At 36.3% G+C, this 23,580-nt stretch overlaps 1 protein-coding gene across 13 annotated transcripts in view; it reads right to left on the bottom strand.

Moving 5' to 3' along the window:
* The window catches only part of ESRRG (estrogen related receptor gamma), a 592,692-nt gene that overhangs the window by 9,946 nt on the left and 559,166 nt on the right, over window positions 1–23,580 (bottom strand). For all 13 annotated transcript variants that reach the window (XM_063672170.1, XM_054442396.1, XM_054442407.1 and 10 more), the window contains one exon: window positions 5,979–6,248. In XM_063672170.1, coding sequence (XP_063528240.1) covers window positions 5,979–6,248 — 270 coding nt within the window. The remainder of the gene's footprint in view (window positions 1–5,978; window positions 6,249–23,580) is intronic.

The following is a 23,580-nucleotide window of genomic DNA, read 5'->3' as shown; positions in this document are numbered from 1 at the left end:
TTTATGTGTTTTTTGTGTTTTGTTTTGCATTAAAATGATATAGATGAAAAGAGAGAGAAAGAAATTTCTGATGGATGGTCTCTTCTAGAAAGTAACTAATCAAGCAGAATTCTATGGCGGCTGTAGAAACAGGTGGCAGAAATATCAAGGAAGCCTTTCACATATCAAGTAGGAAGCTGAATCAAGAAAATGTTTAGGTTTCTTCCAACCCAGAAATCTTATGATTTTAATATTGAAAATAGTAATAATAATTCTGATTTTTCTGCTTAACCATGGTGACAATAAGAGAACTTTTCATTTCAGAGCTCTCCATTAAGATACTTTTAGTTTTTTTAGAATGCCTGTTTTCCTCATTTCTTGCTGTGGCTAAAAAGCTAGCTTTCTTTGACACTTACACCAGCCACACAAATCACTCTGACTGTATTTATATAAAATGTTGAACCACAGAAAACCTCCATGGTCGTGGTTGTAGTTTCTTTCCTTCAGGCTTCTTACAAGTCCCAAATTACTATTAATATTGTTATGTTTACCTTGCATAACGGGATTTACCTGCTAGGTCTTTTCTATTTTTCTATAATTACTTAAGGCCTTCCGTCTCTCTCTCCATATCTTACACTTTTCCAGGAGGTTTTTAACTCATTTTGTTAAAAGTCATAAGGACAATTACAGTATACTGGGTAAGTGAATGTTGATATCAATTTGGGTGGTGAATAGTTCAACATTTCAAAACATCATAGATGATCTGCACCATGCTAATGACCTTTTGTAACAGAGCTCATTATCTTATGCTATAATCATTTCCTGGAAATAAGCAACTGCAGAGTATTTTATGTGCTTATTGCCCAGGTAATAAGCACATATTATCCAGGTATTTACTCAGGTAAATATCTTCGGAAGGCCAAAGCTATTTGCAGCAAATATTTCTGATACCATGCCAAGACACGGTGACCATTGAACATGAAAAGAAATATTTAAGAGCCAGCTTTTATGTTTTTACCTAAAAATTGCAATACTGTAATGTGTTTAAAATTTCAGGGTTGTATTAAATCTAAAAAACTCACTTCCAAAATATCTTATTCTACATAGAATTAAAATAATCCAGTAAAGGCAGCCTTGAATAAAAACCAATGAAAAGTAAACTAAGAGATGGAAGGTTATAATTTTTGTTTCTTATTTACCTGATAGTATTACTTATGGTTTGTTCTGGGTGAAAATTAGGAACAAAGTTCTACCTGCCACAGAAAGCTTACATATATTCATTTCTCATAAAATGTTATAATTCCTTGGTAAATATTTCACGTTCAATTTTGTTTGTCACTTTCTTGGGTAGTTTTATAGTCCACTAACTCCAAGAAGATGGCAAGATAAAGGAAGTGGGCATGAAATTCTCAATCAAATTAAAAATACTAATTTAGGCTCCCAGATGTGAAATTGTAATGGGTAAAGTCTTCTGCATTAATCCTTTTAGAAACATGTATATAATTATTTGTGGAATAGAAATAGCTCATTGATAGCAAAGGACAGAAGGTCCCACCTTCTACCTCATAATAGCCATGCATGATTATCAGCTTTCTTCCAATACCTGTGAAATAGTACTGGACATGCCTACTGCACAGGTATGTTGTGGGAATCAAATAAGATTCCCTAGAAGAAGCTTAAAAAAGGAAAGGTCTACAGAAAGATTCTGAAAAAGGATAATCTCTTGACCAGCAGCTAAAACTATCTCCAGAATATCAAATCAACTAATTTAGTCAAAATTTTGTAAAATTGGCTAAGGCCCAGTTTTACTTTACACGCACACACACACAACACACACACATACATATGCACATATATATACATGTATGAAACCAAACTGGCCACCTTTACTTAAAAGTAATCAATCTAAACTTTTCAGGCCATTTAAGAGATATTAGACATTATTTAATTCACCTGCCTTATTTTACAGATGAGAAAACAGTTACGTATTTCAGCGATGCATTCTCAAAGGAGGTGAAATTTGGAATTAGAGATCAGAAAATATTCCTCTTTTTAGGTAAAATGCATATATATAATATAATATATATATATATGCATGGATGTGTGTATACGTATGTATATATGTGTGTGTATGTATGTGTATGTGTATATATATAGCCTAAATAGATGGTATTACTATTTCATCAGGGGGTTATTAGGAAAACCATATCTAAAAAGGCTCCCCTAATGGAGTGATAATGAAAACACACTAGGTCAAACCTATATGAGGGTCCAAATATCCTAATTAAATATGGTGCCCATTCCAGTATCCTACAGCAATCATAAACTTTCTATACCTTGAAATTATACAACTCTGCATACATAACCATTTGTCCTTAAGAACAACAGAATGCTGTCAAGAGGTTGTTAGAGTTATTTATGATTTAAATTGATAACCAAATAATTATTTGTAGCTTGATATCAATAGGTGCTATTATTCTGGAAATAATGTGTAGAAGTAAAAAAGAGAACTCGACTTGAAACATGTTTATTCTTGAATGGATTGGACTCACCTGGCTTCAGGCTGGGGTGGGGCAGGGGTGGCAAAGACTGGGATGTGAGTGGCAGATTTAGAGACTGAAGGTCTTATGACTTGAGCAACAGAGAATGGTCAGACTAAAGTGATTCGTTAACTTAAACTGCTTTTAATCTTACAGTATATAATTTCAAACAAATTCTTAACATAAGAATCAAGAGCTCCAATGAAGAGAAATAAATCACATCATATAATATTACCTAGGTGCTTATAGAAATATTTTACTATATTTTCTAATACAGAGATGGAATTAATTATAGAATCATAGAATTCTAGATTTGGAAATAATTTGATATTAGTCAAACCTCTTGTTATATACATGAAAAAACTTGGGCCTAAGAATTACAATATTAAAATTGTGACCTAGAGTTTTCTTTTAAAATTCAGTCTCACGGAGATATATCAGGGATGCAATAATTACTCAAGAGGTTGTTAATACTAAAAAATAACAATACATAGCTTAAATGAGACTGTAAGTTTCTTATCTTCAAAAGTAATTGGAACTATTATTTAGGGTTTTCAAAGATTTGGACGTGAAAACTGCAGAATTATCACAGTTCATGACATATTGTTGTTTTGGCCATACACACGAAGATAGAGTTTCCAGTGATGTTCTGGTGTTACAAGTATTCCTGAATTCACTTATGACAGAAACAAAGCTATAAAAAATATGAAAGCCATCATTAGGAAGCCAGTTGCCTGTTTTCCAAGCATAAGCACAACATTTATAATTATTGAATAAAGACCAATGTTTAAAATAAGCTAAAATTTAAATAAATGAGACGATGGTTGTTAACACCTACTACAGCCATGCAGGAAAAGCTAAGATACCTACCTAAATTACACTGAAATAGATTTTGATTTTTGCACAAAAAGTTACTTATGTTAATCTGGAATTCCTAAACACACACGCGCACACACAAACACACACACACACACACACAGAAATGACAAAAAAATAGAAGCCCTTTAGGGTGTCCAACGTATTAAAATATTTTTATATTGACATGTATATGGGCAGTTTAAGAAACCTACATTTGAACTAAGCAAGTTTGAGTCTACATTCAATCTTGGATCTACAACTTTATTGCTGTGCTCCAAATAACAGTCAAAAATGGAATAAAATAACATCATATTAACAATATCAAAGAAAATGACTTTCTGAGTTGTTTACCCCAGATGAAAATGATGGGGCTTGCAGGTTAGGTGGGTGAAGAAAAGGCCATAATTACACAACACAGAAGAGGTGGCACAATTTAGAGATTAAAATCGTCCTTACAGTACTTAATCAGTTATTCTTTAGTATGGACTCTGATTCAATTGATTTTTCTTGGTATTGAGGGGCTAAATCAACGATGGAATCACCTGCAAGAATATTTTGGGACACAGACTTTTTTTTAGAAGAAGCAATGTTACTCAACTACCAAGATAAGAGAAGAAAGGAGAGCTTATTGACCATTTCTGACTTTAGACATGAAAAATAAATGAACTAATTCTTTAAAGACTTGCTAATCATTAGTCACTGCTGCAAGGTAGTCACTTCCTCTCCCAGAAGTAGAATATGTGGATTAGGACATTTACCTATCAGAAATATTAATGCTTATACTTCTAAGCAACAGAGACAGAAATGCTGCTACTAATTAATTCAGGTACTCTAAATTATAATACTTAGTCAAAAAATATACATACAATATCTAAAATTATACAATTTTAGCAATTTTGTTGATAAAGTTTTAGCATTGCTCAACATTCATGGTTAGTTAATAATTTTTAAAAGCAATTTGAAACATAAAAGGTATAACACAGGCTTTAGTATATTTTAAAAACAATTAACCAAGTAAATGTTTTAAATTAGAATCGTTTCATGATTGCCAAATAAAAATTCTTCCAAAAATCATTGTTATAAAATATTTCATCTCATTATGAGAGATGGTATAATATGAAGTCCATACAAACTAATAAATCCTCAGAAAATTTCTACCCCATCTCTCACTTTGATCTTCTGGAGAGGGAGGGCAGGGGATTCTTCAGCGTTCATAATAACAATGTCATTTGTCATAAGAAATCATATTTTATAATTTCACAGGAGAGTAAAAGAAGAGAGGTGCATGGTGTGGTGAGGAAGAGGGTTATATTCACAATTAAAACTGTGAAATGCTAAACTCCATTATGAAGACAAATAGGAAAGTACAACTCCATTGTTGAAAACAATTTCCCTCCTATCAGTCCAAGGATTCATGCATCAATATTGTAGATGAACTGTTAATTACAAAATCAATTAAAAATTATTTCTAAAAACAGTCACGCGTCCCTGGCTCTCATGGGGGCAATTTGGGCAGAAGGTCTCATCTCACTAGGACCGCGCCAAATCACAAAGTCGTCATCCACAAGTAAGCAAAAGCAATCTGGTTTTTCATTTTTCAGCGCGGCTGAGCCCAGCCTGAGATTGATCGTCACATATGGCCCCAGAAAACAAACTGTCAATACCTTGAATGCTGCAGAATTTGAACAAATAGCCGTCCGCCCATTCAAGCCACTCATTGCATCCCATTTAACAGATTTTATTGACAGTTTCCTTCTTGTAATTAAAGGGAAAACTACTGGCCGGCAACCAAGATAAAGTTCAAAGATAGGGTCAAAACAAAAGCAGATGGAGGGGCACGGTGTGACTGTCAATGGTACATAGCATCAGAGCACGTTATTGACACACAGGTATCTAATGATCGGCACACGTCATTAAGGAGGGATCTATCCTGAACTTTATGCAAATGCTAAAAGAGACTTAAGACCATAATAAAGCATTAAGAGAGGCACAAAGGGAAAAACAACAAAGCACCAACGATTTTTACTTATTAGAGGTTGCTCTCTATTTTAGCATGTTTCAGTTCAAATGTAAAGACCAGTTATTCCCATAATTCTTAACCCTTACTGCATAGGCAGAATTTGACTTCTAAAGAACTCCAGAATGTAAGAAAATAGTGTTCTTTTATAACCAAAACTTAAAGCAACACTAAATATATTTTCCCAATTACACAGTTTGCATTTTTGAGGGAAAAATGGTTTGTGTGTATCATCAATTACCTTCTTTTAACTTATGCATAAAATACAATGGAACCAATTTTGTCCTGGGAGTGTCCATTTATGGTATTACTACAAGAGCTTTTGCTTTGCCATGATCCAAATTAGCACACGTGTTAGTTGATAAAAGTTTTAAAGCATTCAATAAGCAAGTCAAATGAAATTAATTCCCTTTAAGTATATTTTTCTTATTTCTAACTTTTCACTAGAAAGCTATACTGATTATAATTTTGCTGACTCATACAAAATTTACAAACCAGGTCTAGCAAATCCCTAAAGAAGTTAAGGAGAAGGGTAAAACTGACATATTAAAAAAATGTAACAATGACTATGTCAGTATGCCAACCTGAATTAGCAAGAGCTATAGCTTTGAGGGTGACAAATTCTTCTTTTTCCAGCTTCATGCTCTTGTATTTCTTTACCAGCTGCAGGATAGCATTATTTAGATCAAGAAGGCCTGCTAATTTGGACTGGTCTTCGTCCATTATATAATCGTCTGCATAGACAAGTTCATCCTCAAATGAAAGAGACCGGTATACGACACCAAGGATCAAAATTTCCATCCAAGCACTCTGCAGAAGGCTCATCTGGTCCGCCAGGGACAGCGTGGAGAAGCCTGCATGGAAAGATGGGCAGATCAAGTTACTTTAAAGCCATAATTTCATAATGCAACATTAGTTTCATATGGTAGCTGGCTTCTGCATCAGTGCTCAAAATTATGCTGAGCTTTGATTAGAAGCTCTTAAAATTTTCCCTGGATCACTTTGCGAACAGCAAAGTGAAAGCCACAAACCAGCTTTTTCAATTTGTGGGTATTTGCTATAAGTTTTATAGACACAGCTTAGGGGAATATAATAGAGATGTCGTTTTCTTTCGTTAGAGAAGAAAATACCATGTAATCTTTAAATATACTTGATTTCTGGTTGAAGTCTTTAGGAACATCTTACAGGAAGTCAGATTTTCAACTGTCTCATCTCTAAAAACTACTATTGGTAAACAACATAAAAGTAAAAAAAAAAAAAAAAGAAGAAGGAGAAGAAGAAGCAGCTAAAAATAAAAGGTAAAAAAACAATTTAGGCCATAGAACTCATCACAACTTGGAAACATTTCCGTATAATATTAATAATTACAAGCACAATGGATGATGAGTTACAACTAGGTGAGCCTTCTTAATTGGCTATTTCCCCCCACTGATATTTAACATGACTTTCTTTTAAAATTAGTGATAATAGGTATAAAAGAAAGTGGAATACTTAGCAGCCTGGCCTCCTCACCAAATAGAAAAGCCTCATTCACTATTGTTATTGAGATCCAATTATTTAAAAAGTTAAATATAAATAAAGGTAACAGGGTTTGGTGCAAAGGAGTCAGATTCTGAATGTAAATACTGGCTCCACTTAGCTACTGGCTCTTTCACCTTGAGCAAGAGAAATTAACTTGTATCTTAAATTTCGTATTTGGGAAATATAAAATATCACCTACCTAAACATTAAGCTATAACCTGCAATTCAGTAAGTGTTGCTGTATGATTAATATATGTTATTTTTATCTGAATTACCTATGTGATCACTTCAACTCTTTTCTGCAAATCTGGGATGCATTCATACATGCATATTTAAAGTCCCTCTGAGCTTGAGAAAACATATGCAAAAAAATTAAAAAGAAAATGTTGTTCAATAGAGAAAGAGGAAGCAGTACAATTAAGCCCACTTAGGAGTGAAGATATATATTTATGTATCAGAGGGACTAGATCTGTATCCTAAAGTGAAGATACCTGATGATCAGAAGCTTTTCTCAAGTCCTAAAAAAGAAATGTTTCTTAAAACTTCATTTTTATTTCCAAGTGTATGCCTAAGACTTCTAAGGGTAACCATCCATCTCATGGCTTCTGAGGACAGTGGTACCATCATTTAAGGTCCTGCCACCAGTAATTCCACAGAAAGGAAGGACCATTTTTAATAATGTAACTTAAGAAATCTATTTTTACTCCCTTTCTAGACATTATTATCCAAATCATAAGTAGCCACTGATGCCCAACCTTTTTAGGCTGCTGCTTATGGTCACTGTTGCTGTCCTTTTCATTCATATCAAATTGTGCATATCCCATATGATATTAGAAACTACAGCACAGTAAAGAAAAGGAAAGGATTTCCTGACCTATTGGTGAAAAATAGTGGTTTGCCATTTGGTACCATTAAGTGTAAGTGCTTAATAAAATCATCAGAAGGGATGAGTCAAGCTTTTCTTAAGGGAATCTTTAAGATATGTGTAAAATGCATTTCTTTCATTGTTTATCATGGTGCTTACACGTTATTTGACAGGATTTCTTTTGGACTGGCTGTGTAAGTCTTGTTTCTTATTCTGCTTTTGTCATTGCATTTGGGGTTAAATTAATAAATATCCTCTTAGAGATATAATAATAGCTGATAACATTTTAAACAGCGATTCAACACAGAAAACTAAATTATTTAACCTAAATAGGTTAGGCTCCAGATGCTTTTAATTTTAGCAATGCTATATTCACAACAAACAAACAGAAAACCACATTGTTTTTTTTTTCTATCCCCCTCCAAGGAAAAAAGGTGCAATGCAAATCCAAAGATCAATCTCAAGAAAATGTACTAAGTAAGAATTTCTTGTGTAAATTAAAATACCAAAAAAAAAATCATCTGGAAAGTTATGAGCAAAAATGAATGGGTCTTTTCAATTTGCCTTAGTTTTCTTGTTCCTTTTCATGCTCCCAAGCTGCAGTTTCTCTGCAGCAGCAGATGGACAGAGCGTGTAGCCTGCAGCACCTTCCTGTGACAGCCCTATTCTCCCTCCCAGACACTGCTGTTAGTAAATAGATTTACACATTCTCCGATCTCCACACATCTTTCTGCCGAATAATTAAAAGCAGGATGATTAGTTTATTGAGTGGAAGGAGGAACTTTTTTATTGAGGTCCATCCATGATTTTATCAGGGCCAGCACTTTTACGGTTGTCAGGGGGGTGCAGGCATCCAATTTTTCTTATCTGCCTGATTAATACAAATGCTGTTTCAGGACGCATTAATTAACAGATACAAATCTACGTTCTCATGGAAGGATCAATACGGAGAAGAAAAGAGGCATCAATGTGAATTTAGTGCTGATGATGGAGAAGGCACGCTATCGACATTTACGTGCACGGAAACTTTAAAGTTGCACCGGGCCCCCTTTGTCCCTGTGATTTACAAATTAACAATGTTACAGCCATAACAACATTTCACACATCTCTTTGGGGTTTAATTAAACAAAAAACAATAAAATTTCATTTTTAAAGTTGATCCTGCAATTTGTTTCTTCTATATTGATGGCTGTGTGTGTATATGTGTGTGCATGTGTGTGTGTTTATCCTTCCTGCAAACCTAACTTTTTCCTTTTGCTTCTCTAAGAAATAAAGAGAAGGAAAAAAGGGAAAGAAAAAGGGGAAGAAACAGCTCTCCTTTCTTTTTTTTTTTGGTCAGGGAGCATGGGGAGATGGATATAGCACAAAAGGTTTGACACGTTTGCTTGATTGATATCCTCAAGTATATTTCAGCTGATTAAAGGAAGTATACTTTTTGCAAATCCAAAGGAAAAAGGACAATCTACGCCTTACAAAATAAAATAAAAGTCTGAACTTCTATCTTTTCTTGGTCTAGAAATTGCTGGCTCTCATTTTACCCCTTTTCTACCACACCACTGCAATCTGGAAGCTAGTACAAAGAGATCTCCTGCCCAAATGCCTGAGCAGCAGTTAGACAGCCTTGTTATGAGATAGTCATGTTCATCTGGTCACTAAGGAGGCCAAATACATAATAGAAATTTTATCTTAATTCCATAAAATTATTTTACCTTTTCTTTAGGAGTACTAGCTATGTTGCACATACTTAAAAATGCATGGATAAAATAACATTTTTATCAATAGACCTGAGCAATGTATAAAATTGTAAATAACCAAGGCCTAAATGAAAATGCATGTTTTAATAAGCTGAGTCTAAGGAATTTTCTTAAAACATAATTGCTCTATTGGCTTACACATGCTTGTATCCAAATGATAATTACTTGTTTGTGTTTTTACCAGGTATTTAATGGCAGTTTATAGCTCTTGGGCTACAAGTTAGAGGTCGTCATCATCTGTAATATTTAGCTATCTTTGGAGAGAAACCTCTTTCCCAAGTGAAATAAAATATGCTTTGCAGTTTTGTCATTGAACTTCATGTTTTGTACATCCTGGGACCTTAATCTTTGGTGTGTGACAGGTTATAGTTTTAAATGTTCAGCCGTATTACAGCTTTTTAAAATACACTGATACCATGGCACATTTTTTCTTCCCCAGCTATAGCCCATTCCCTGCATATCACTGACAACTCGGATCTCTCTTCATCTCCGTCCCAGAGTCAGTGCCATTTAATGTATCTCAGGAATTTTGCTTGCAGAATGACTCTCTACCTTGACCCGCAGTTAAATAGCATGTTTATCTGCAATACAGTGTGCTCCAAATAAACCAGATGACAGCTGGGAATAACATCATTTGGAAGGATTGAAAAGCTTCTCAAGAGGCAGGTACCCCTGAGGTAATAGGCTTGAAGAAAGCATGTTTTGTGCCAACCATCTTGCCTTCTTCTACTGGAAACTTCGGAGGTTGACAGTGGTGCCATGGGCACTCGTCAAGCACTGTTTTTTTTGTTTGTTTGTTTTTTTGTTTTTTTGGTTCTTTTAGCCTGGCAAACTGATGCACTTTGCAGTCAACTTACAAAAAAGGCTAAGCATTTGAAAGTGTGAAGGGCAAAAAATATCTGACGGCTAGTCTTCAAAAATACACTTTCATTTCAGAAAGCATAAATGTTTATTTCCTGAACAGGGTGTTGACAGAAATAGGCTGCAGCGCAGGCATTTGGGTTTAACCCCTGCTAGGCATTTTCTTCTCGGCTGCTTTCTTGAAATAGAGAGCAAGCATTTTAAATCTTCAGGGCATCTGTTAATATCAGTTAATCATGGCATTGATTTGCCTGATCACAGTTTTTGAACTGTAGTTTTTCTGTTCCATGAAAAAAATCAACATTTTTCAACAACTAGCATATCATGCTAGAACTGTAATTATGCCATAATGACTCACTGAGATCACAAACGAAGTTCATTTTGAGAAGCTGATTAAGCAATGCAATGTAAGCTAGATTCTTTTCTTTCTCGTACAAATAAACCTAATGTTTACAGGACCCAGAGAAGAAAAGTATAACAGTGGCACTAACATTTGATCTTAGCTACCAACAGACACACAGATGCATAACCCTTGTTAGAGATAAACTAATTTTGTATTTTTAAGCCAGATGTTCTTTTCACATATGGGGCAGACACATCACTTTGTCCTATGATTCACAAAACACACAGCTCAGGGGCTTGTAGGAAACTTTATATATATATATACACATATATATGTAAGTTATATATATATACATACATATGTAAGTTATATATATATACATATATATGTAAGTTATATATATACACATATATATGTAAGTTATATATATATATATATAGTCTCTTGCAGGAGACTATATATATATATACACACACTTTTTTTTCATGAACTGGAACTCAGTAGGAGCTAGAGTTAAACAGCTACAGATGGTTAATTGCAGAAGTGAAAGCTGGAACATCTACATGGTACTATCAGAAGCATTTTATTTAAAACTTTTCTTTAAAAGAGATGATAATGATTATATTATGTTTGTACTTAAGGCTTAGATACAATACCTGTAATACTATTCTTTGAATCTTTACTCTTTTGAGCTGACCATAATCCAGATTTCAATAACTTAGATTCAATCACAATTGGGTGAAATGTAAGAATACTTGACTAAAATGGGAAATAGCTCCCTTGCCAGCTAATTTAATCATTTGTTTCAACATTTGTTGATTCCATAAGAAATCTGTTTCTTTATCTCTGTTTTTACACTTTAAGTAGGTTTCACATTGATTTTATGGAACTATTATTTTAAAATAGTGGTCAAACAAGACAAGTACATATTCCTAAAATCTAAAAGGCAGGACTCAGGTTTTAATACAATTTTGTATATAAGGGCAGAAGTGACCACCTTCTATAAAACTGAGCAAATGATCTAAGCAGTTGTGAGGAACTAAAAGAGAGGAGAACAGAAATGCAAAGGTAGTATCTACCAGTCCAAAACAGAATTATCACTGTTAACTGAATTTACAGGTGCAATTGACCACTGACCACTCATGCCGATTATATAAACAACCAAATGAGTTTACAATTAGCCCAATCATAGGAACAGAAATTGAAAACATGCCCCCATAGACATGATGAAATGCTTTCTTTAGCAATTATTCCTGGTTTTCCAATCAGCTTGCTAGAAAAATTTAAAATATAATAGCAGCTAAGAAAAAATATTTCAAGTGACAATACAGGAAACACTCAACATGATGACAAGAGGTTTTGTTTTGTTTTGTTTTTTTCCTGTGAGTGGGAGTTTTTTTTAACAACTGCCAACCTACTTTGAAAAGTACTAGACACAGGGCCAATGAATGCCTAATAAGAATGTAAAGACCATCTACACGGAGTGTGCAGTTCCTCTTTGGAAGTCCTTACTTACCCCTACTTACCTAGTACTTCTGAATGACTGGAGAGGATCTGAAATAATTCCCTTAGCTTTTCCCAAACTCCCTCTTACTTGACCTCAAGTTTACTTCTTTTGTCCTTTCATCTAAGCCAAGAAGAAAGAAAAATTGTTGGGGGGCATGGAGGCAAGTATAGGCTGAGCTGCCTTAAGGAGGGAAATCTAATGGCTTTCTTTTCCTACAACCTTTATTTTTTACTAGTTGAAAATAAGTTCTGCCTGGAAAGCAGACTGACTGAAATTTGGCCATCAAGAAAAAAGGAAAGCAATGCCATATAATACAGGACTCTAAAAAATATATTTAAAAATGGCATTTTTCTTTTTTTTTTTTTTTTCTTTTATTATTATTATTATTATTATTCTACTTTAGGTTTTATGGTACATGTGCGCAATGTGCAGGTAAGTTACATATGTATACATGTGCCATGCTGGTGCGCTGCACCCACCAACTCGTCATCTAGCATTAGGTATATCTCCCAATGCTATCCCTCCCCCCTCCCCCCACCCCACAACAGTCCCCAGAGTGTGATGTTCCCCTTCCTGTGTCCATGTGTTCTCATTGTTCAATTCCCACCTATGAGTGAGAATATGCGGTGTTTGGTTTTTTGTTCTTGCGATAGTTTACTGAGAATGATGATTTCCAATTTCATCCATGTCCCTACAAAGGACGTGAACTCATCGTTTTTTATGGCTGCATAATATTCCATGGTGTATATGTGCCACAAAATGGCATTTTTCAGTCTCACTTTGGGATTAGATGGATACTGAATAGGGAAAAACACCATTTGGAAGCCACACTTCTGATTTGAAAGAAAAAGGATCTATGCTTGAATCTGACTTGCTTTACCAATGCACTGGTAGAACTAGGTCAAGAAATATCAGAGTGCTTCAGGGAACTGACCAGTGGTCCATAGAAAAGCAGTCCCACTTTGGAACCACATATCTAAACACTATCCTCTTCAGGAAATTCCCAAGGGATCCCCATCAAATTTGGTCTAATAATTTAAAATTCAAGCCTCCAAAATAAACACATACAGGCTCTATCTTGAACTTTGGAGAAAGCTGACAGATATCTCCACAAGCCTTTAAAGAGTCTGTGGAAAACATTTAGCAATAAATGCCCGTAAGATAAAGGCTTATAGTCATGAAGTGATGTCTGAGGGGAGAGGATAGTGAGGGGAACTATAACTTTGAGGTCTAGAGATCTGACTACAACCAATGGTATTAACTTAGCCCATGTGATGAGCTGACTTGTGCCATCCCACCCAAAAGATGTTAGCGTCCTAACCTCCAGGACGTGGGAACATGACCTCATTTGGAAATAGGGTCTTTGTAGATGATCACATTAAGATGAGGTCATTAAAGTGGGCCCTAATGTAATATGACTGTATCTTCATAAAAAGGGGATATTTGGACACAGAGATGGACAAGTGCAGAGGGAAGATGATGTCAGGACACAGGGAGAATACTACCTACAAGCCAAGGGATGCTTGAGGCCACCAGAAGCCAGGAGAGACAGGAGAGAAGCATGGACCAGATTCACCTGCAGAGCCCGCAGAAGGAACCCAAACCTCCTGCCACCTGCTCTTGGGCTTCCAACCTCCAGAGCTGTGAGCCAATATATTTCTGTGGTTTATGTCACCCAGTCTTTGGTACTTTGTTTTAGCAGCCTTAGCAAACTAATACAGACCCACAGGTGACCTTCTTATCTGTCAATTGCAAACTGTGGACTACACACTTCTGAGGAATCTTCCAGTTCCAACAGTTTCTAATTCAGAATAACAAACGGAGCTAATTTCATGAAGCACAAGGCTGTCTGGGTAATGGTGAGCACCTCAGACAAAATCCATGGACTGGGAGTAAATAGACCTAGAATTGTGTGCCATCTCTGCCACCAAGGAACTGTGAAACTCTGAGGAATGACTCAACTTTGCTGGTTCCTGCTTTCTCATCTGTAAAACTAGAAGGTAGAAAAAGTATTCCTGAAGGTTTATTTCAGCCTTAAATTATTAGGCTTCCAATGGTTCTACTGTGACAAAGTTCAAATCAACTAATATTTAGAGTATCTATTACAAGTGAAGCACTATGCTCAGTACCATTGGAATATGCAAAATGAATAAGACATAATCCTTGTCATCTAAGATTTTATAGCACAGTAAAAGTGGATAAGACCATAACAACCAAAAAAGAAAAGTATTGCAAGGATGGATCCACGTACATGTCTATGCAGAAAAGGAGAGTTTAGTGCTTGGTTGTACACATTCTCCTAAATGTATCCATATCCATCACTTTCTCTCCTCCCCTCCATCCCAGTTTTGGTTAGGCCTTCATCATCTTTTTGGGGTACATTTTAACAGCATCTTCACCAAAATCCTTTTATATCTGGTATTCCTTTCTTCCATCCTACCCATGGCTAGTCAAGCAATCCTTAAAATATGAAACCTATGCCGTCCACTCATCAAAATGCTTTCTTGGTTTCCATATCTCCTACAAGATAAAACTGAAACTCTGTGGTAGAATACAGAATTTCTTTCACTGTTTGTTCCTTTTCCCTTTTCCTGCCATATTTCCTAAAAAATCTTCCTCTAGTAATTCCTCCATGGATGTCCTAACATGTTAAGTGAGCTCATTTTCCTAATCCTAATGTCAAAATCCACAGCTCCACTATTTCCCTAAGCACTGCCATCCACCTGCCACCTCACTCTTGGCTGCCTCGCTCTTGGCCCTTCACTGATCTATCACCAAGTTTTCTCTTTTATACATGTGAAATCATTCTCAAATACACACACTTCTTTCCATTCTCATTGCCATGATTGTTGTCACTGGGTAGCATCTAAGGGCACTTGTAAAATATAAATGTGAAGATGAAGATGAAGACATAAGCAGGAGACACAGAGCTGCGTATAAGTGACCCCTGAAGTAAGGGAGTGGATGTGAAGATCTGCTGCTTGATAGATATATCTGTATCCTCTGGACAGTGGTTTGCCATGTTCTAGATAAGCTCTTCAGGGTGGAGATCTCTGATTTGTTTCCTGCTATGTCTCCAGCTCCTCAAACAGTGCCTGTCACATAGCTGGTGCTCAGTAAATATGTGCTAAATGAATGAATAGAGAATTCCTCAACAGCTCATTGACTGCCTTTCAAAAAGATGGGACATTAGGAATGAAAAGACCATTCCAGAAACCAGATCCCTCCCCCACAGAAAATATATCAACATATAACAAAAAGGGGTGCCTAATGCTTTTTCATTAATTCAATGAATGTTTATTAAGGCACTGATTTTGTATAAAGCTCTTTGCTTATAAGTGCCTATAAAGTATATAGGATTTTTATTTGGAGCCACTTAGACTCTGATAAAGTCCTACCTAAATTTATTAACCTCAGCCAGTTCTCTTCAATTTAGAAGTAAAGTTGATGTTTCAGTCATATGGACTAGCTGCTTCTTTTATATTTATAAGTAACCATTCACAACAGACTTCATGATAATGTCACAATGACTTTTTTGTTATTTATAAGTACTGTCATTAATTTATCTACCTATCCTAGTTGTATAATTATTTTGACAATATGTATGAATTTATATTCTGTAGCTTGGATTTTAAACCTCTGAAATACTAACCTAGTGAAGTCATGGATGAAAACAACGCTCATTGCTTCTTTCTACTTGCAGGAATAAAATATTGTATGTCTACTTTTTTAACGTAAATTGTTAGGCAATCCCAACCTGATTTTTGTCAAGTCTAAGAAGGAGCTTCTCAGAGAACATTTTCCACACTAAAAAATCTGCAAGAAGATTGAGAAATCCTGGGATTTTACCATTATGGGCTGCTTCTATCTGAATCAAAAACAGCAAGGAGGAGACAAGCCAATAAAAATGCATACATAAGGCATCTTCTTCTCAGTCCAGTTTAGAACAATGGGTCCTCACTAGGTAAACACTCACTTGTCAGAAACACTTGCAACACTACAGTCACTGCAGCCCCGAGGGAGTAAGGGCCCTTCCTATTATAAAGCAGCAGATTAGACAGTTACAAATAGCAAAGAGGGTTCTTGTCTGTTATGTCCTTTCATTATGTCTGTACACATAGGTGTTAATGTAATTTAAATGCCACTTAGACATGTTTCAGGTTTATCAGACTAGTTTGTGTATCTATTCTTACATAATAATTTCGAAGAGGAACCGTTTCTACCTGCTGTGGGAACCTGCATAACCATAGATAGCTCTATGCAAATAATCTGGGCAAGTCAAGCACAATCTATTTAAATCTAAAAGAAATCAGGTAGGACTTTGAGGAAATGAAGCAGGAACCAAAAACATTTTTTAATAGGTCAGAACCAGGATCACATTATTTTGATATGAACTTTGTTTTTCCATTTATGGCTGGCTGAGAGTTTGGATTCATGAGAAAATTATTCTGTTAAAGATTATAATTTTTCATTAAAAATAGAGATATGAGGAGAAACACCAGCAGACGAATTTTGTGAATATAAATTTTAGGATCAAAAATATGCTTTTTAAGTCATGCAAAGTTGTAATAAACTAACCAATATGTTATTAGTAGAAAATGTCATTTGTTGGGCTTCAAAAAGAGATAGGGGTGCCTCTAAAACTCTTTAAAGCTGTCGAAGAGGCAATCCCAGCTGTAATTTTTGGTTAACTTTTTTCGAACAACAACAAATTATTGGCACTTCTGCCTTCCTTTCTACTTTCTAAGATTTGATTTTCACTATTTCTAACTCAAAAATATATTTAAAATATAAAATAAATTTTTATGAATTTTCTTTTTCCCACACACGAAGTTTAATAATAATATTTTTAAAGGTGAACTGAACTGCTTTTCTTGGGAATATCCCACAATTAAAGGATATTTATAATTAGTGACTTAGCTGGCCAGGTGCGGTGGCTCATGCCTGTAATCCCAGCACTTTGGGAGGCTGAGGTGAGTGGATCACTTGAGGTCAGGAGCTCGAGACCAGCCTGGCTTACATGGTGAAACCCCGTCTCTACTAAATATATAAAAATTAGCTGGGCATGGTGGCATGGGTATGTATTTCCAGCTACTCAGGAGGCTGAGGCAGGAGAATCGCTTGAACACAGGAGGCGAAGGTTGCAATGAGCTGAGATTGCACCACTGCACTCCAGCCTGGGTGACAGAGTGAGACTCCATCAAAAAAAAAAAAAGGAAAAAGAATAGTAACTGCTATGGTTGCTTCATTTCTGTTATTTGTAATCCAACATTGGAGTCTAATATTGTAAGAACCTTTTAAAAAGCACATTCCACACACTGAATAAATTGAAATAAGCTGTAGTGAATTAGATTAAAATATAGATAGATATATTAAGGTCTATCTATCTATCTATCTAGCTTCACTGATGTAGTACAAAAGACAAAACTAGAAGGAAAAGAGCAGTGCTCACTGGACCCCAATCTGATTTTGGATTAAACACTGCCTATTCAAGTAAGGTGAAAGTTCAAAGTTTCTCCTAATACTGCTTGCATTAATGAAGGTACAGTTGCTGGCTTTAAGGCTCAGGGTATCTTGTCAAAAAGATCTTTGTGTAACTGTTTTTCCATTTGTGAAGGCCTCACCTACACGCACATTAAGCACAGAATGACAGGCATTGTGAGAACCTGGGTCATTTCATATGGGTTAAACTAAAAATTTGAAAATTGTATTTAAGCTGCCACGTACAAAAGGGAGTTGTGATTATTTTGTGTGCTTTCACTGAAATGACCAAGAATCAATTCTATCTTGGATCTCTGAAAGAAAAATCACTTATAATTTCTGTACTGCCTTTAAAAACATAACTTCAAATCCTTTCAGAGTTACCTAATTGGTCCCTTGATATAGAAATACAAATTCCAATAAAAGCACTAATTATTATAGACTTAACTGTTTGTGGAGTTAACACTGTTGTCTCTTCTTGTCTTACTATTACTGGTTACAAGTAAAGCAGAAAAAAAATGAAAATCCTTCAGGTGTGCTTTTCTCAATTTTCTTAAAATAGAAACTATAACTCAGTGTCTCTAACATATGCCCTAGGAGGAGGAGAGGCAGAAAAAAAAAAAAAAACAGGAGGTCTTCTGCATAAATGGAAGTTAAAGGATTTACAGCATAGGCCATTAAAAACAAAGTGCCATATGTATTCATGAAAGAACGTAGAAGAAATGTGTTATCCACGAGATACATGTCACAGACATGAAATTATAGCACGCTGACCCTGAAACTCCACATTCAAATAATATTAGAAATCCTTACTACTGATGCTTAAAGACCTAGGCATAATTTGTGTTCTGGACAGCATGGAAAAACAGCTTCTCTGAATTTCTAGCTCTGAGAGTTCGGTTTAAAGTCAGGCTCCCACACTACTTTTCTCTGCGGCTAATGAAGATCTGTTTGCGAATATTTACTCCCAAGTTCACGGCTGGTGTTTGCTGGCTCAAGCAGAGCTAAGTCATTATGGCTTGGCATACGTTCCACTGGGGAGGCGACCAGTTATCTTCTCATTGACAATAGAGGCAACCCCTTCGATTCCTCTCAGCCCTCCCTTCTTCCTCTCTACACTGCCCCCAGTTTGGATGACTAGCCAAGCTAAAATGAAACCAAAACAAAAACATCAAACAACACAGCTCTCGGAATTCCTCAACCACATGAATGCAGAATCGTTATCAGTGGTAAAAGGCTGCCGGTGGTATATATTTACTATGGATATATGATACACAAACCAAACCTGTGCCTCTTATAATAATTCTTTCTGTGAAGATCCTCCATTCAAAAGTAGAATGGAGGAGGCAAATGTAGCTGCAGTTAAAAGCTCTCACGCCATAATTCTTCTCCTCCCCAAATGAACAAGAGCACCCACAGCAGTCCCTCTCAGCTTTCCCACTTTGATATGCCGGAGAGTGCATCTACCTTTGTATCCCACCTCTCTCCTAGGCTGTGACCATTTCCTTTCATGTCACTGAAACCCTGCAAAAAACCCCCAGGAAATCCTAGAAGTTTTTATATCAGGTTGATTCAAGGAAATACGTGAAGGAAAATACAAGGGTTACCATATTTGGAAGTTGCCCTGTTTCCTAACTAGATTTGAGTAGCATGAACATTACCTCTGGAGGCAGAGACTCTTCGGTCTGCAACAGTCCAAAATGAAAGGGGGAAAAAAATGGAGGAAAAAAAAAAAGCTGCCTGATTCTAATACACCTAATTAGCCATCGGCAGACTCTTAATTGCATACATTAGGATGATTCCATAGTGGAGATTAATTCTAAATATACCCAAGCAGCTGGTTAAGATGCCATGGATTACAGTGTGGACTGTACTTTTCCACTTAATTAGATATCAAAATTAAGCAGCAACAAGCATTTTGACATAACGGGGATCAAGCCGCTGCTTGGTATCCCAGAGCTGCACTAAAGTGACCGCTAAACAGAGCCGCACAGATGGAGAGATATTAAATGCCGCACTGGAAAGTAATTTCAAATAATAAAATATCAATATTTACATTTTAATTACCCCTACTGAGAGCTGCTCTGTCATTTTCACTATTGCCGACGCAGCAAGGGGTAGTGGAATGACATTGCGGCTCTGGCTGCAATGACTATTTTGTTTCCATTAAAGAATGACAAGTGTTTTAGAGGCAGTGACACTCGGTGTGTGAACAAGAATGACAGCAGATCAGAAAATTCCTATTAAGGGACTAAATGCCTCAACAAGAGAATTTACTCTGAGCACCAGCTCCTCCTTGAAGCACATAATCCTTTCTAAATTTTCTGCTGAAAGTTTATTATTGGGGAGGCCCAAGGGAAGTTTTAGTCTCCCATGAAATATTTAGATCCGTAAAACATTATATGATGATTGTCAATTTAAAAACAATAATACTTGACGGGAGCAAATATCCAGAAGTTATGTGTAAATCACAACGAGGTTGGGGGTTTTCTTTTTTCATATTCTCTCATTTAAATTGACAATACCATTGATGATGTTTCCTGGAAGCATATCTATTTCTTACTGAGTACATGGATGAAAGCTTGGCATACAGCTTAGAATAATTATAATAAAAATATTGGACTTGTTTTCACTATCTTTTCTTTAGCATTTTATTGTCCTTGACTAGCTCAATTATAATTTCCTTGATAGAAAATAAAGTCCAGGATGGGTTATAATTTGTATGTGTAAATGCACATCCATGTGTATAAATACTAAATACTTTAGTTTCTGTTATTATTTAAATGTAGCAAATTCCTAGTGGCGCTTACAGGCCCTCACCAAGTTTAATTACTCTTTATGGGGTGTGAAGATAAGATGAAAAAAAAATAAAAGGTATATATTAGACGTGACATGCTGCATTCGCAGGATAATAAATGAAAACGGTAAAGTCTTCCTTTGGGGATGCCTGTCAAAACTGTAGAGATCTTGAAAGAATTTTAATGCCTCAAGATATAAGACAGTGTATAAGAAAAATTCCTTGGTCAGTATACTATAGTAGGCAGTTAACTGACCCCCTATCTCAGAGCCTGCATTTATTTAATGTGTAGAGATGAACAACCACAAATGTGATAAATGGCTACAGCAGGAGGCGGAATAGAATTTTTCAAAGAAAAGAAAAGGGAAGTTGGGGAGTTCTAGAGATCCTTAGCAGTCTCTTTTACTCCCATTCTTTTTAAAGTATCAGTTTTGAAGTTGAAATAAAAACTTGATAATAGGCATAGTATACTAACGCATGTTCCCTAACTAGCGGATGTTCCTCTTAACAAAAAATAAAAGTGCAATTGGAAAGTATTTCCTAAGCATCCCTAATGCTTTTAGGACAAGACAGATCCCCATTTTTCAGCTACTAGCACCTTTTAATTTCTGAAAGAGCCACGGTTGAAAATCTTAATTAATTGTTCCATACTGCTTCAGGATCATTATGCAATGTAATAAAGGCCGTGTAATTATGAAATTTTACAGCCATTATCAAGGCTGATGGCTCGTATTTCATCCTCAGCTGGACCCAATGGCTTTTAGGCACTCGGCTCCTCTTTGATGAACTACAGACAGATCTATCAGGCCCAAACAATATCCAGGCGAGGCAGCTATAATAGCTACCTACAGATGAAGCCATAGATAAAGATAAACTATAAATCTACACACACAAATGCAGGCACATTGCCTGGGGATGACAGAGGAGAGAGGATGAGACACTTGGGAAAGGTAGTTGCTCCCACGAAGGCCGCCTCCTGCGCTTCTCGCTCATTCACTCCAGAATGGGGTGGATTTTATAAAAGACAGCAAAACTCCAGTGAACATCTCATTTATTCTCCGTATCTCGAAATCAAATGAGAGAAGGAAAGGGTGTCCATGAGCATTGTATTTAGTGCATTATTTAAAGGGCAGAGACTACTCAGATATCCTAACATCTATTTCAGTAGTGAAAGAGAAAGCTAGATATATGGGATTTTATTCCCGGCACATAGCACTAACACAGCAATCCAAAATAAGTACTCTGAGACAAATTCGATTATAGCTCATGAGTATCTCTTTCATGGATATTAACATCTTTAAAACAATAATTCAAGAACAACAAAAATCCATGCTGAAATGTAGGCAGGGAAAATAACATTGTATTTATACATAACGAAAACGTTTGTAGTTCACATGTATTGACTCATTTTGGAATGTAGGAGTTCATGTAGCTGAAGAACTGATGCAACTATTCTGCTTAACATATTTCTAACATATTTCTTTTGGTGAATTAAGCATTTCCATAAGTTGTTTTACACATAAATGTAAAAAGGTCATCTAGGATGTTCGTCTGACAACCGTAGGGGTATACTCCAGGGAACATCTAGTTCAACTCTGCCTTTGGGTTGTGGCAACATCATGGAGCTGATGCCCTCGGTCCTTTTGATGGCATCAGCCTCATGTTGGCTCGTTTCATGAATGCGACCAGATAGCTTGTCTGCAATGTGGCTTATCCCAAAGGAAAAGCCCATCAGTGGGTCAATCCAAACCAGCCTGCAAGCTGAAATGATGGACCATGCAGAGAAGGCAAGAAAAGCAGCAGGATGCATGGAGGCTGAGTGTGGGGTTGATGACTGACAGAGAGTTAGGGTGCATGTGTGTATGTAAGAGGCAAGGGTGTTCATAGGCAAAAGGATGTAATATTGGTTTAAGTGACATCAAGACTCCAGAAAGCACAGCTTGAGACTGTTCACTGAAAGTATGGATTAAGAGTGAGAGAAGCTGACTTCAGTGCAATCTCAGCTACTAACTAGCTGTGTAACCTTCAGGCAGTCACTGAATTTCTCAATTTCCTCGTCTGCCAAATAAGGGTGCTACACTGGATGATGCTCTCTCTGGTCTATGGTATGCTCCAGACTTAACCTTCCACTGAACATCTTTGATGTTCCTCAATATGGGCAGGGAAAACATGGATCCAAAACAAGTCTTTCCTGCATGAATGGACAGTCTTCCCGCCCGAATCAAGGCTGAGTGTATTTTATTCTGCAAACATGATCTCACCTCCCATATTTTAGATAAATGAAGGACATCATATATAAATACCCTTGACCTACTTCCCTTCTTATCTGTAGCAGGACTAATTCTTAACACCTTCTCACTTGTCTCTAAGTTAAAGAGACTGCTCTTTCTTCCTAAGGAAGGCCTTTCCTATGTTCTCAATCCATCTGCTCTGGCCACCTTGAAGATTTTGATTCACCAATTTTCTACTCGGCCCCCCTCCATTTCTTATACTTATAATCTCTCCTTCTCCTCAAGTTCCATTCCTTCATCCCTCTATTCTGATAAAATCTTACTTCCATACTGGCTCTTCCTCAATAGCTAGCTCTCTATCTCTGTCTGTCTGCCTATCTGTCTGTCTGTCTTTTTCCCTCTCTGTTCACTGCATCCCTTCACCACAAAAATTCCTGACAAAATGGCATAGAGGCACTTTTGCACTAAATTCATCTCCGTTCCACTAAAGTCTGGATTGCATCTCAGCTCTATCATACTGTAATCACCAATGACCTAATTGCCCAATCACATGGCCTGTTCAGATCCGATTTGATCTCTCTGGACTATTTTGTCCAGACTGACCCCTCTCTTACTTCCTGAAGCTCTTTCCTCCTTTTGCACTGATAAGACATCTTTCTTATTTTATGCCAATCCTTTTAATGTAATACTTTAAATAATTCTGTGTTCACTTCTCTTCTTCCTCTACCTGCCCATCCATACATTTCTATGGATGTAACAAAACTATATCACCAGTACCCCCTTCTCCCCAAAGAGCAAGACTTTATATTTCTGGTTTTTTACAGGT

Source organism: Pongo pygmaeus, chromosome 1 (assembly GCF_028885625.2).
Source record: "Pongo pygmaeus isolate AG05252 chromosome 1, NHGRI_mPonPyg2-v2.0_pri, whole genome shotgun sequence".
NCBI classification, from domain to species: domain Eukaryota; kingdom Metazoa; phylum Chordata; class Mammalia; order Primates; family Hominidae; genus Pongo; species Pongo pygmaeus.
The sequence above is the reverse complement of the archived record's forward strand: the minus strand, read 5'-3'. Positions and strand labels throughout refer to the sequence as shown.